Source organism: Gavialis gangeticus, unplaced genomic scaffold (assembly GCF_001723915.1).
Source record: "Gavialis gangeticus isolate Ggan-Ray unplaced genomic scaffold, GavGan_comp1, whole genome shotgun sequence".
Taxonomy (NCBI): domain Eukaryota; kingdom Metazoa; phylum Chordata; order Crocodylia; family Gavialidae; genus Gavialis; species Gavialis gangeticus.
Window position 1 is genome coordinate 31,152,359 of NW_017729004.1, and position 11,956 is coordinate 31,164,314.

Genomic DNA, 11,956 nt, shown 5'->3' on the forward strand with positions numbered 1-11,956 from the left:
GGCCCCCCCCCCCCCCCAATGAATTGCATCCTGTCCAGCCCTTCTGCCCATGAAGGTGGGAGTGAGGCACCCACATTTACAGCCCCCAACATACGCTATTGGGCCTCACTCCCACCTTTATGGGTGGAAGAGCTCTGCCCAGCCAGCAGCTTCTAGGCAGGGCTCCTGCTGCAGCCGGAACCTGTTCACTGGGGACAGCAGGTAGGGATGTGGCAGGGCCGGTGAGGGGGCGTGGAGTTGCAGTTGGGTGGGAGTGCGGTGTGGAGCCTGCACCTAGAGGGACAGTGGCAATGTGGAGCTCAGCTGGGCAGGGTGTGGGTGCGACGGTGGGGAGTGTAGGGACTCCCCCGCCCCCCCAACTCCTATCATGACGTGCAGCCCCCACTGCTGGTGGCAGCAGGTGGGGAGGTCAGGGTACTTGTGCCCAGTGCAGGCACCCAGTGGAGCATGGCTCTGGCCAGCACTACTCGGGGGATGGGGGGGGAGTGGAGCCTGGCTTATCTCCAGGGCTACATGCTGTGTGCTTGCAGCTCCGCAGGGGCGATGCTTAGGGGGTGCACGTGCATCCCCTACTATATGCAATCCCTTCTATATACAGTACACAATCACAAGTCATGACAAATATTTTTTATGATAAAATTAAAATATATTATAGTAGGTGTTTGACTTCTAGTGTACCGTTTGTTTTTTTTTTCTGGTTTTAAGATGGCAACTCCCCCTCCCAAAAGGAATATTGGAGAGGGCAGCAAAGGGAGGACTTCTGCTGGCAAAGGCCAGGGCTTAGAGGGCAGGACTTCTGGTCCTGATGTGGTGACTAGTGGGCAGGGCAACTGTCAAGAGATGGGGCTGCCTATGCAGCCCCCGACAGCTTGCCAAAACTTGTTAAGCGGTCCTCCACCCAAAATAATTGCCCACTCCTGTGTTAGAGCCTATTACCTTGTGCCAGGTTGGTATTCAGCTGATACTGAAATGCCCGTATCTCTTTTGATTACTCATAAATTAGGAGCTTTTAACTTACTTGTAGTACAGGCAGAACAGGTTAGTAGGAAATGTTATTAGAATGGCGGTTCAGACAGACATTTTATAATAAGGATGATTGTGCTGGTTGAATTATGAGCTCTAATTCCCTGATACTGAAGCTGTGCTTGCAATTGCAGAGAGTATCTCTAGTAAAGAACTTGTCAGTGATTAAGGCATTAAAATGCTAATTTAGTTATGGAAAAAGATGAGTTTTTGTGGAAATCCATGCATCTTCACATAAGCATTGAAGGTTTCATTTCATAGCATGTGATAGTAAGCACTTCACATTTTCTTGTGTGTGTCTTGCAAGATGGACCATTAATCCTGCCCTGCTGCTGAAGCTAGGCCCAGGTAATATTAAAAAATGGAGTAAAAAAGTCAAGCTAACAAGCTGTGTTTGTGACCAAGGAATGAGCTTTAATGTTTCGAACAAGTCATGCTTTTTCCATAGAAATTCAGCTTTTTCCAGAGATTTTCCATTGTTCAGGTTTTAATCAGTGAAGGGTCACTAAGAATGCAGCATTAAAACCCAAATACTAGTCCCCATCCCTCGGAAGAACATCTACAGGTTTCCCTCGATTTACGCTGGATCTTTATACGTGAATTTGCTCTTATGTGATGTGCATATTTAGACCCATAATTAGGTGAGGTAAATTTGCTCTTATGTGATCAGCATAGATGCTCCCCCCACCCAAGCAGGTGAGTTTGGGGGGAGAGGGGAAAGGGCCATGGCCGCACTAACCCCAGCCCCGGCTGCAGCAGCCCTGGGAGTGGCCAGCTCCAGCTGCCTGCACCAGGACATGGCGGAGCCCAGGAGCAGAGGTGAGTGGGGACAGGTGGAGCACAGTGCAGCCCAGTGGCTGCAGGCAGCTGGCGCCAGCTGGTCCCAGGGCCACTGCAGCCGGGGCTGGGGTGAGTGCCACTGCTTCCTCTGCTTTGCTGCCTTGTGCAGCCCCAAGAGCGGCACCCCCCCCTCCATCCCTTCCCTAGTCCCAGCCTCACTTCCTCCCTCCCTCACCACCATGGGAACTATCCCTATTTGTTACATTGTAAAGTGGGTTTGCTTTATGCTAATTGGATTAAAGTGCTGTTCTCCGGGAACGCATGCACAGCATAAATTGAGGGAAACCTGTATCAGAAAGTCTTTCCCGTCTGGTACAAATTAGAATGAGACCCATTCTGTCCCAGCAAGATTAATGGAGTATATTTATATTTGTGTTTTAAAATTTCTGCAAAAATTTGACGCATCATTTCAATTACTGGAGTTACTACTGTTGTAGCTTCATTGATTTTACCAGACTAATGACACTTCGGATCTGCCTCCATGACTTACTGGCTTTGAATAATTTGAAATGCTAAGGTTTGGTTGTAAAGACTTTTAAAAGGAGAAGCAATGATATGATATAGGGCAGCGTGCATCAAGAAGTAGTGATGTGTTGGGGGGGTGGAAAGTCAAATGAACCATAACTAAATGATTAAAATAAAATACAACTCCCAAGACCCATTGTTGACTATCTTAATGCAAATAAAGGTATACTTCTTGTTAGTACAGTCTTTCTCAGGTAACTGCTTTACAAGTGATCCCATGTTTGTTATTTTTTTAGCCAAACATTGATAAGGATACATGCTGCAAACTAAGATGGGAAATCTAAAGAATAACATTTAAAAATACAGTTTTTTTAAATGACTTTTTAAGGTTAACATGCAATACACAGGCACATGTCAAAAGAATTAAGGGTGTAGTGACAAGCACCTGTATCTAGTTCAAATCCTTTTATTAAGATTGCTTAAATATTTATGCTGTGTCAGGATAAAATCTTCTTACTATCATTTCTAAAGTATCATTACACTGAATCTCACATTATGTGAGCTGTAGAGCAGACCTCGAGACAATTACATGTTAAGATTAGTACTGACCATGCTGTTGTATTTTTTGGGGTGCATTGTCTTACAGTTAATTTACTTTGATGGGAAAAAAAAAATTGTTTGAGATCCCGAAAACCCTCTTGAAGCCTGTTCCTATGGAGCCAGCCCAGTAGAGGTTTAAGTTTGGAAGAATTTATGAAACAAGGTGTTTCAGGAGACAGAGAGCATCAAAAGGTTTTACTGGGCTCTTACTGGCTCAAATAGGGACATGAGTCTTTTTGCAAGTAAATGGCAGGAAATAGACTCAAGGCAATAGAATTGTACATGCTTCTCTTCGGTATATCTGGCCAAACTTATTTTCTCCTTTTTCGGTTTTCTTTTTGTATTATCTTAAACCAGCTGCATTGTTAATGTGCAAGGACTGGTTGTTTTTTATAAGACACTTTTTTGTTTCTTTTGAAATAGAAAGATGAAAACTACAGAAGCCTACCACGGGATGCTAGTAGCTGGTCTAACCAGTTTCAGAGAGACAATGCTCGCTCATCGTTAAGTGCCAGTCATCCCATGGTGGACAAGTGGCTGGAGAGGCAAGAACAGGTAATATATATGCATATATATATATTACTTTATCAGTCTAACCTTCATGCTGGTCCACAGATAGTACAAAGAAATATATCCCTAAATTATATTGGCTCTGGAAATATAGCTACGAGCATTACATGTCTAGCAAATAAATTTTTATAGTGGGATTCCTCTGCTTCCAAAAACTACATTAGCACTGAAAGTAGAAAGCAGCAAACAGCATCTCATTTCGAGTCATACACCTGTTTATACAGTCTGTGGAGTGTTTTGATGAGCGCTGATTTTCTTTTTTCTTTCTACTTTTCTTCTCAGTTGAGATCCACAGGCTTATTTTACTTAGAAACTGTTATCTTGAAATATACTTTAATGACAAAAAATTATGTTACCCTTGTCCCCCTCCCCCAGAATAATTATGAGTTAGTTTTGCATGTCCTTTTAAAATGATTTTTATTTTCAAATCAGCAATATGTCTTTTATTTATAGTTTTATAGTTATAACTATTGCCTTTGTAAGCTCTATATTGAAATGACTAGTTTTAATCTTGTTTCTTTTAAGATAATAAATAATTATGTGATGTTTTCCCTTCATTTTAAGAAGCTTGTAGTTATGGAAAGTTAAAGTTTTAATATGAAGCTCAATATAACTAGATGTCAACATTTGCTTGATGAGTTCCATGCTCAATAAAATCCAAATGGCACACTTAATTGTTACTGGGAGCTATTTACTGATAGAATTATATCAGTATTCTGGTACTACAATAATGAATCTGTTTTCATTACAAAATAGTTTGGGCCAGACTTTCAGAAGTGTAATTGTATTGTTTCCTTCCTCTGAATGAATATTCAGTTTGGTCATGGATGCTAATGGTCATTTAAACATTTAACTTTATCATTTTCATATACAACTACAACACTTGAAAGGTAATTATAATTATTTTAGACTCATTAGAACACGAATTCATGGACATATTTACAAATTCCAAGGCATGTGCATTGCTTTGAAAATCTAAATCTTTAAAGAAATTGTGTTAAGGTACACGCTTTGAGTATTTCATTATTTTCTTTGCTGCTATGTACTATGATCTTTGACAAATGATGAACAGAATTAATTTGAGTATTCTGTAGCCAGCATTCCCACTAAGCTGTGTAGTGCGTGCAGCTGCGCAGGTGTGCTCATGCGGTGTTGCCATGCACACCACACAGCTTAGTGGGAATGCTGTCTGTAGCTATTATCATTGTACAATGTATTTTGCTTCTATATGTATTTCTGTGCCTATATGTCTCTGAGTGTGCTGTATATTTAAAACTTGGCATTTACACTGTGCATGGGGGGAGAGTTTTTTAATGGTTTTGCTATGGAGTTTCTCCCACGTGCAGTCTCCCCAGTAGTTCCCTTTCCCCCAGCCATTCTCTACCACTTGGTTTCCCCTGGCCCTGGCCTTCAGCAGGCTGCAGCTCTGACTAGGGCCACAGCAGGCACTGGCTCTGGGGTGGTACTCAAATCCAAATGAGTGTTTTTGAAAAAAATTGTTTTGTTTCTTTCCATGTTGAATGGTGGGGGGACCCATTTCTTGTATTCTTTGAGTATAGATAGCAGTATACAAAAAGCCCACAGTCTTGCATTGTTACTAAGTTATAGGCCGTCCAGTATTCTGGAATATTTCTGTATAATGCAACATGAAGTTGTTCATAAAATAAGTATGGAATGTTTCATATTTAGGTTAGTAGTTTATGAAAATATCATTTGTATAAACAGCGATAAGACTTCCAGGAAAATGTAGCATTTGATCCAAACCAAAACTCTGGATACAGGTTCTTTGGGGGAAAAGGGTTTTACAAACTTTTTTTTTGTTCATGTCTTGCAGTTGGCCCCTTATCAGACTGATGAATCAGATTGGTAGCTGGAATCCAAACACTCCCATAGGCACTCCCAAGGGTGCTATGTGAATCCTTTTAAGGGTGCTGTGGCGTGTCATGCAATTTCACACCGTTAGCTGTGAAAACACATTGGACCTGTTGTGGTCTTTCTGAGTTCTTTGCAACAGAAGAATTGCTCTATTTTTCCACAGTAAAAAAAAAAAAAAAAAAAAAAAAAAAAAAAAAAAAAAAAAAATAGTGAAAACTAAATGCTGGCATCCAAAGGGTGCCTTGAGTCTATGAAAGGGTGCCTGAAATCCAAAAAGGTTGAGAACCACTGTTTTAAGCAATCTCTTATTACAGACTTTTCATGTTTGATTTTTTTGAAGCACACTTCCCTGAGGCATTCTCGTTGTAGTAGTTAAATGAACTGTATTATCAGCAAAAACAATTGAATTAGGAATCTTAATAACAACCTTTTGCAGCTACTTCCACATTTTAGTATGACGTGAACATCTATTTTCAAATAAATACTTTATTTTGTGATGTTTTTCATAAGGTAGTAACCAGATCACATTCTTTTACCACTGTGGTAAATAACTGAGTTCTGGATAGTACTAGCAAAGCCTGTTTAAATTACCTCTAACTGATTAATTTCTGTACATTTCGTGTGTCTTCTGAGCAAGTTTTTTTTTAAAAAAGAGAGACCATTTATTAAATTTGATGTTAATGAGTCTGCATGTACCTGGAAGAGCAGGATCCTTTTGTGATTTCATATCACCAGGATAATTAATTAGACTGAAAACCGTTTAACAGGGCATGAACAGTAGAAGGAAAGCCATAATCGGAATGGAATGAAGCACCACAGTGGAGGGAGGGGAAGGGCCTTATGTATTACTGAGGAGTTACAGGTGAAAATCCTATTTAGTTCTTTACTTTAGAGTTGAACTTAAACTAGCTTCTTTTTAAATGTTTCATTGGATAATGCTAATGTTTTTGTATGTTGCAAATTACGTTTGGAATGTGTGGTAATAAGCAATCAAGGAATTACCACACACAAGGATGTTTTAGAGGAATAATAAAATAACAAGTCCCTTCTCTTTATGAAGTGCTGTTTTTAAGATCTTGCAAATAGGTGATAGCTTTACCTAATGGTCTTTTCTGTTCTCTCTATTGTTATAACTATGTTATACAATAAAATACAAGCTTTCTGGGATATATAAATGTGCTGAATCCACTAGTTCAGATCATAAAGTATGCCTTTGCTTAAATTTGGGACACTAAGATAGATTATCCCCGAGTATTCTGAATATGTTCTTCTTTGCTGGACTTCTACCTTTCCCCCATCTTTATTTTGGGAGACACTAAAGACAGTAGAATCTCTTCCAGTAGATATAAATAACAGTGTCTCCCAAGCTGCATGCCCCCTCCCTCACCACATGAGCCACCCCAGCCCAGGGCAAGTTGTGGCTCAGCTCTGGCTTTGGCCCAAATTTATCTCACATATAGGGTCAAGCACAAACTAAAAATTCAGCCCACCCAAAAGTTGTTCTCAGGAGCACATTCAAAGACTGGGCAAAGCTATCGAAAGGCCTTGTTGCACATTTTACTTTGAGCTGCTCAAATGTTGGTTGAGTTTGGAGCAGTCACACTTTAAGGCTAGCTTGAGTTTAGAGCAGTCAGATCTTTGCTAGGTGTGTCTACATGCGCATTTGATGCAGGAGCTGTTTACTCACGAGCAGGGGGCTTGGAGCTCCTTGCTCTTGGGGCAGGGCAACATTCCCCCCCAAGGCTTCAGCCCAGTCTGGCAGCGGGCAGCTCCCAGGGCCAGGGAGCAATCTCTTGCCCCCTGGTGGTCAGCTGACTGGGAGCAGATTTGCTCCTGGTCAGGTGTCTACATGAGTGCTACTGCATAGTATGTACTTGCAAATAAATTTACTACTTGCATGTACAGGTAGCAAATATATTCACGATTAGTGAGGTTTACTGCGTAGTAAACATGTGCATATGTAGATGCACGTGCGTACTATGTAGTAAACTATGCTACTGTGCACTGAAATGTCTTGTGTAGATGCACCAACTGACTGTTCCCCACCTGCACAGCTGTGATTAGGCACTAGAGAGCTGGTGAGCAGGGGCCTGACTAAGAGTTGCAGCTGTCATTTGCCACTACAGGGCTGGTGAGCCAAGACAGACTTCTCTCCCTGATGGGGGTGTATGAGAGATGGGTTGTGGAAGTCAGAAACAGGAAAATCAGAGGCAGAGAATTAATGGGGTGGCGGTAGATGATGAAATCAGAAGTGGAAAGGAAATAGGGGTGGAGGAGTGTGGTGAAATGAAGTCAGCCAGCTGCTGAAGAATAAAATAAAAGTAAAAAAAAACCCACAGTAAAAAAATATATTAAAGGTCCCATACTTTAATAAATTGGGATCTGAGATTGAGGTGTGGGGTCTGCTGCCTTATGCTTCTTGGGGTGGCTGGGAGGTGGGAGCAATGAGGGAAGAAGGAGTTGACTTTTGGGGGAGTTACTGCCTCTGTTCTGGGAAGGAAGCGCCAGCTCATGGGGATCTGATTTGGTCCTCTACCTTGTTCTCCCGACCAACTGTCCCCATGTGCCCCTAGACTTCACTCCTGGACCCATCCGTGCCCTGCAACTTGGCTAGCTGACATGTTCTCTGCAGAAGTGGTTCTCAACCTTTGGTACCGTTCATACCACCTGCCAATTAATGCAGTGAAAGCAAAACTGGAAGTCCCATCATGACACTTCCGGTTTTGCTGCCATGAGCCGAGTCCCACTTTTCTTGTGAACCTGCCTGCGAGGGGCTCCCCTCCCTGTCCCCTGGCACACTGACTCAAGGGAGTGAAAGCCCCAGCGCACTGAATGCGGTGGAAGGGGCAGTGGCTGGAACTTCTGGCCCAAACAGGCAAAGACACCTCCAACCCGCCAGGTGGGCGGGGGGGGACAGGCCAAACTCAAAACGTGGCACTTACGTACCCCCCGCCTGTATCTCATGTGCCCCCCCACCTGTATCTCATGTACCCTCAGGGGTACACATACCACAGAACCACCCCCTGGGCAGTAGAGTTCAGGGTGTGGAAAGTTTGTGCACACAGAGTTGGAGGCGGGGAGGGGGAAGAGACACTGCATACTGATATGCTGGAGGGACTGCAACTTGGGTGGCTCATCTGTGGGGAGTGGCCACACATTAATGGAACATGAGCTGGGTAACATGGTTCAGAGTGGTATAATTTTAAGCCACCTAAAATGTGCGTAAATTTGTTTATTTGCTTCAGATGTTAATGTATGGACAATCCAGGGGTTAAGAGCTTCAGGAGCTGCCTAAAATTAACTTGTAACAAGGCCCTAACAGTGCAAAGATTGGGAAGGGTGGCTTATAATGGAAAAGTTAAAGTTAGAATTTGATGGAAAGTTTAAATACACAGGATGTATGCTTGTACATGTATGCTTTACTGCAGACTAATTCACTCTGTAGTAAAGCATTACCATCTACATGTGTCCTGGTATTAGGACACAATAAATTAATTAACTCTACTACAAGATGGTACTGTTGGGAACAGTACTGTCTTACAGTTGAGTACTTGCGTGCACTGAAACACGCATGTAGATGGTGACAGGGGCCAAGAGTGCTAAAGTGTGGAAGCTGCGTGCTGCCTAATCCTGCACTTCAGCATCCTTGTACTTTAGCCAGCCCTTCTGCTGCCTGCCACTGCCACCTGGGGCTGGGAGCTGACCCCCAGAACCCCCTGCCAGCCTGGGGCTGCTCCACCCCAGTTCAAAGTGCTGTGGTCCTGGGCCCATGTGTAGATGCTGAGCCCAGGAGCAATTGACTGCGTGTGAAATGGCCATTTTAGTTCTACTGGCAAATATTGCAGTTGGCAAAAATCAAGAGTGTGACAAAACCCTAGCATGTCAGGATGCTTCTAGAGATGCAACCTAGGTTTGTGTAAACCTATTGATCCCCCCTCTCTACTGAATGGGTGTGCCCAGATTACTAATTTACCCAGAAAATCACTATTTTACCACAGACCCTTTCAGTTAAAAGAAAAACAAAAGTGAAGAACAAATGGTATTTACAATAATAATAGTTTATTACAAGGAAAAATAAATGGTATAAAAATAGTGATCAAATGCATTGACAACAGAATATGGTAAAGCAAAAAGATCTTTGCCTGACCTTCAGTGTTACCACCTAGTTCTCATGAACAATTTCTGGGAAAAGTTCCTGGGGTCCACCTCCCTTTACTCACAGCTAGCTCCCTTAACAAGAAACCTCTATTCCCTTCCTCCTTGCAGGAAGCTCTCTCTTTCTACCCGCTACTGGTCATTGCCTTCAGCATGTTTCACAGAGCCCTTCCCCTCCCACAACCTTCAGGGAGCCAGAGAATCCTCTGGATCCATGACAGTACATCAGAGACCTCCTCTTGAAAAAGCATGTTCTTTTCCTTGTTGGAGGGGCGCAGCTTTTTCAAATGAATATGAGCACCCAGCTGTTATGTGGTTTGGGCATGGGTGGGAGCAGAGCCAGGAAGAACGGGAGTGAGCTATAGTTTTGTTTAATTGCAAAAGCTGCTCATCATGAAAACCATATACAAATCCAAAGGGGGACATTCAATTACAGTAAACCTAAACAGGAATTATCTCCTATCTCTACGGATATTCATTAATGAATAAAGACAAGATACTTATTAGCGCTCAAAACATACACCAACATGTTCAGCATGGCTTAACATAAAATCACCTCCCCCCCTGCATATCCAGCAACCTTTTTAACTCTTAGTTTTAGGACAGTACCAAATTTAACAGATGAAATGAGAAGTAATGGCCATTGCACATGATGTCTCTGAATAGCAGAATCCTTGGAGGTCTCCAGTATTCTTTACGTTCAGAAAACAAAAACTGACTTCCTTATTTTAAAGAATGGGAATAGAGAATTTGGGTAATTACTTTCTACTCTTCTCAGTTGTTAGAAACTTACTCTACTGTAGATCAGGGTGGACAGAGCTTCTTTTGTTTTAGACGTATTGTTAGCCTCCTTCCTCTTCTAACTGTTAGCTTCTTGCTTGTGGCAACTGTCAGCAGTGAAATAAAGTTAATCTCTGTGATCTCTCTGGTTTCCTTCTAAGCAATCCTATCTGATGTACACATGTCATTATAGTGTTAAATCTCCAGGCATGGAGTACATGCTTTTTTTTTTAACAAAGGAAGGCTTATTTTTATATATAATTAAATCTACTATTTTTAAAATGTTCAGAGGTTACAAGGTGGAATGGGGCTGTGCATTTCAGTGCTGTCTACTGCAAAGAATCCAAGCCTGAAGCAGTGTGAGGTAAATTGCACAATGCCACCTATCTTTTTATTATGGACTTTCAAGTTTTGATTTAGTTGGGTTACACAAATTTTTCAGTCCGTTTTATCACTCATTGGTTGCATCTGCATGTACAGTTAGGGTGAAGAAATAAATTCTGACACACTTTGCACTGGAGCTTATCTCCTGAGTGCACTATTTACATGTGCATGTGGGACTGCAGCCTGTTGAGCCAGGACAGAGCAGTCCCAAGCTGTCAGGTGGCCCAGGGATTCATCCAGTAGGGGACCCGGCAGGCAGCCTCTGCACTGTAGCACCCTTGTGCCCTAGCCAGCCCTGGTCACCATCTATATGTGCATTTTGGCACACACAACTACTCTGCTGTAGGATATTTGTCCCAGACAGTGCAATCCTACAGCAGAATTAGTTAATTTACTGTGCCCTAATATGGGTGTATTGTAGATGGTGATGGTTTACAGTGGAGCTAATTAGTCATCTCCACAGTAAAGTACACATGTACATGCACCCATTGACATGTACATTAAAAGCAGAGAGGTGATGGAGAAATTTAGCTAACTGATTTTCCTTTTTTGTGTAGGCTGTACAAACTAACTTTTGCCTTGGAATCGGGGATGGAGGTTGCCTTAATTTGGAGCGAGTGGGCTCCCAAATCTTGATTTGGCATAGTAGTGTAGTTAAGAACAAGGGTCTACTTCTAGCGCATAGTCCGATTTTTCCTGTCACTGTCCGACACATTCCACCCTTGTTCCTAGTCCATATATATATATGCATAATAAATTTATTTATTTTCTTATATTTGCAGCTTCACTGTTCCTATGTTTTCAGAGAATTGAAAACTTGTTATCTTTATGACTTCAGAAAATAGGAGTGGGATTTTGGATTTTAGCATCAGGCTGTTAAAACTTGGTGTGTATATCTTCATCGGGGACAAATCTTTAAGACTGAGAAAAATTGAGGAATTAAATGAACAATGAGTGAAAATGCTATTCTGTGGTGTACCCATCACTGTAGTCCTGGTAGTGCTTGGGTTAGGTGAGCAACTGAAGCATGCTAAAGAATAATGGAATAGCAATAATACCTCACTTTACAGGGGTCATTTTATCTAGGTGCATTTTATTACAGATGGAGCCAGGGGCAAAGGTAGCCTACTGATACCTTTCCTTCCCTAATCTGAATCCTACAAGAAGCAGAATTTAGGAGGTCCAAGACTCTAGTTGAAGCATGTCTGAACGACTTCACAGAAGTCTTTTTGTGCTGACTTTGTTTCATGTTCCCCCCCCCCCC

General features: G+C 42.2%; 1 protein-coding gene across 1 annotated transcript in view; it reads left to right on the forward strand.

Moving 5' to 3' along the window:
- The window catches only part of PARD3 (par-3 family cell polarity regulator), an 844,345-nt gene that overhangs the window by 301,717 nt on the left and 530,672 nt on the right, over positions 1–11,956 (forward strand). Inside the window, exon 5 of the mRNA XM_019507949.1 lies at positions 3,352–3,483. Within this exon, the coding sequence (XP_019363494.1) occupies positions 3,352–3,483 (132 nt within the window). The remainder of the gene's footprint in view (positions 1–3,351; positions 3,484–11,956) is intronic.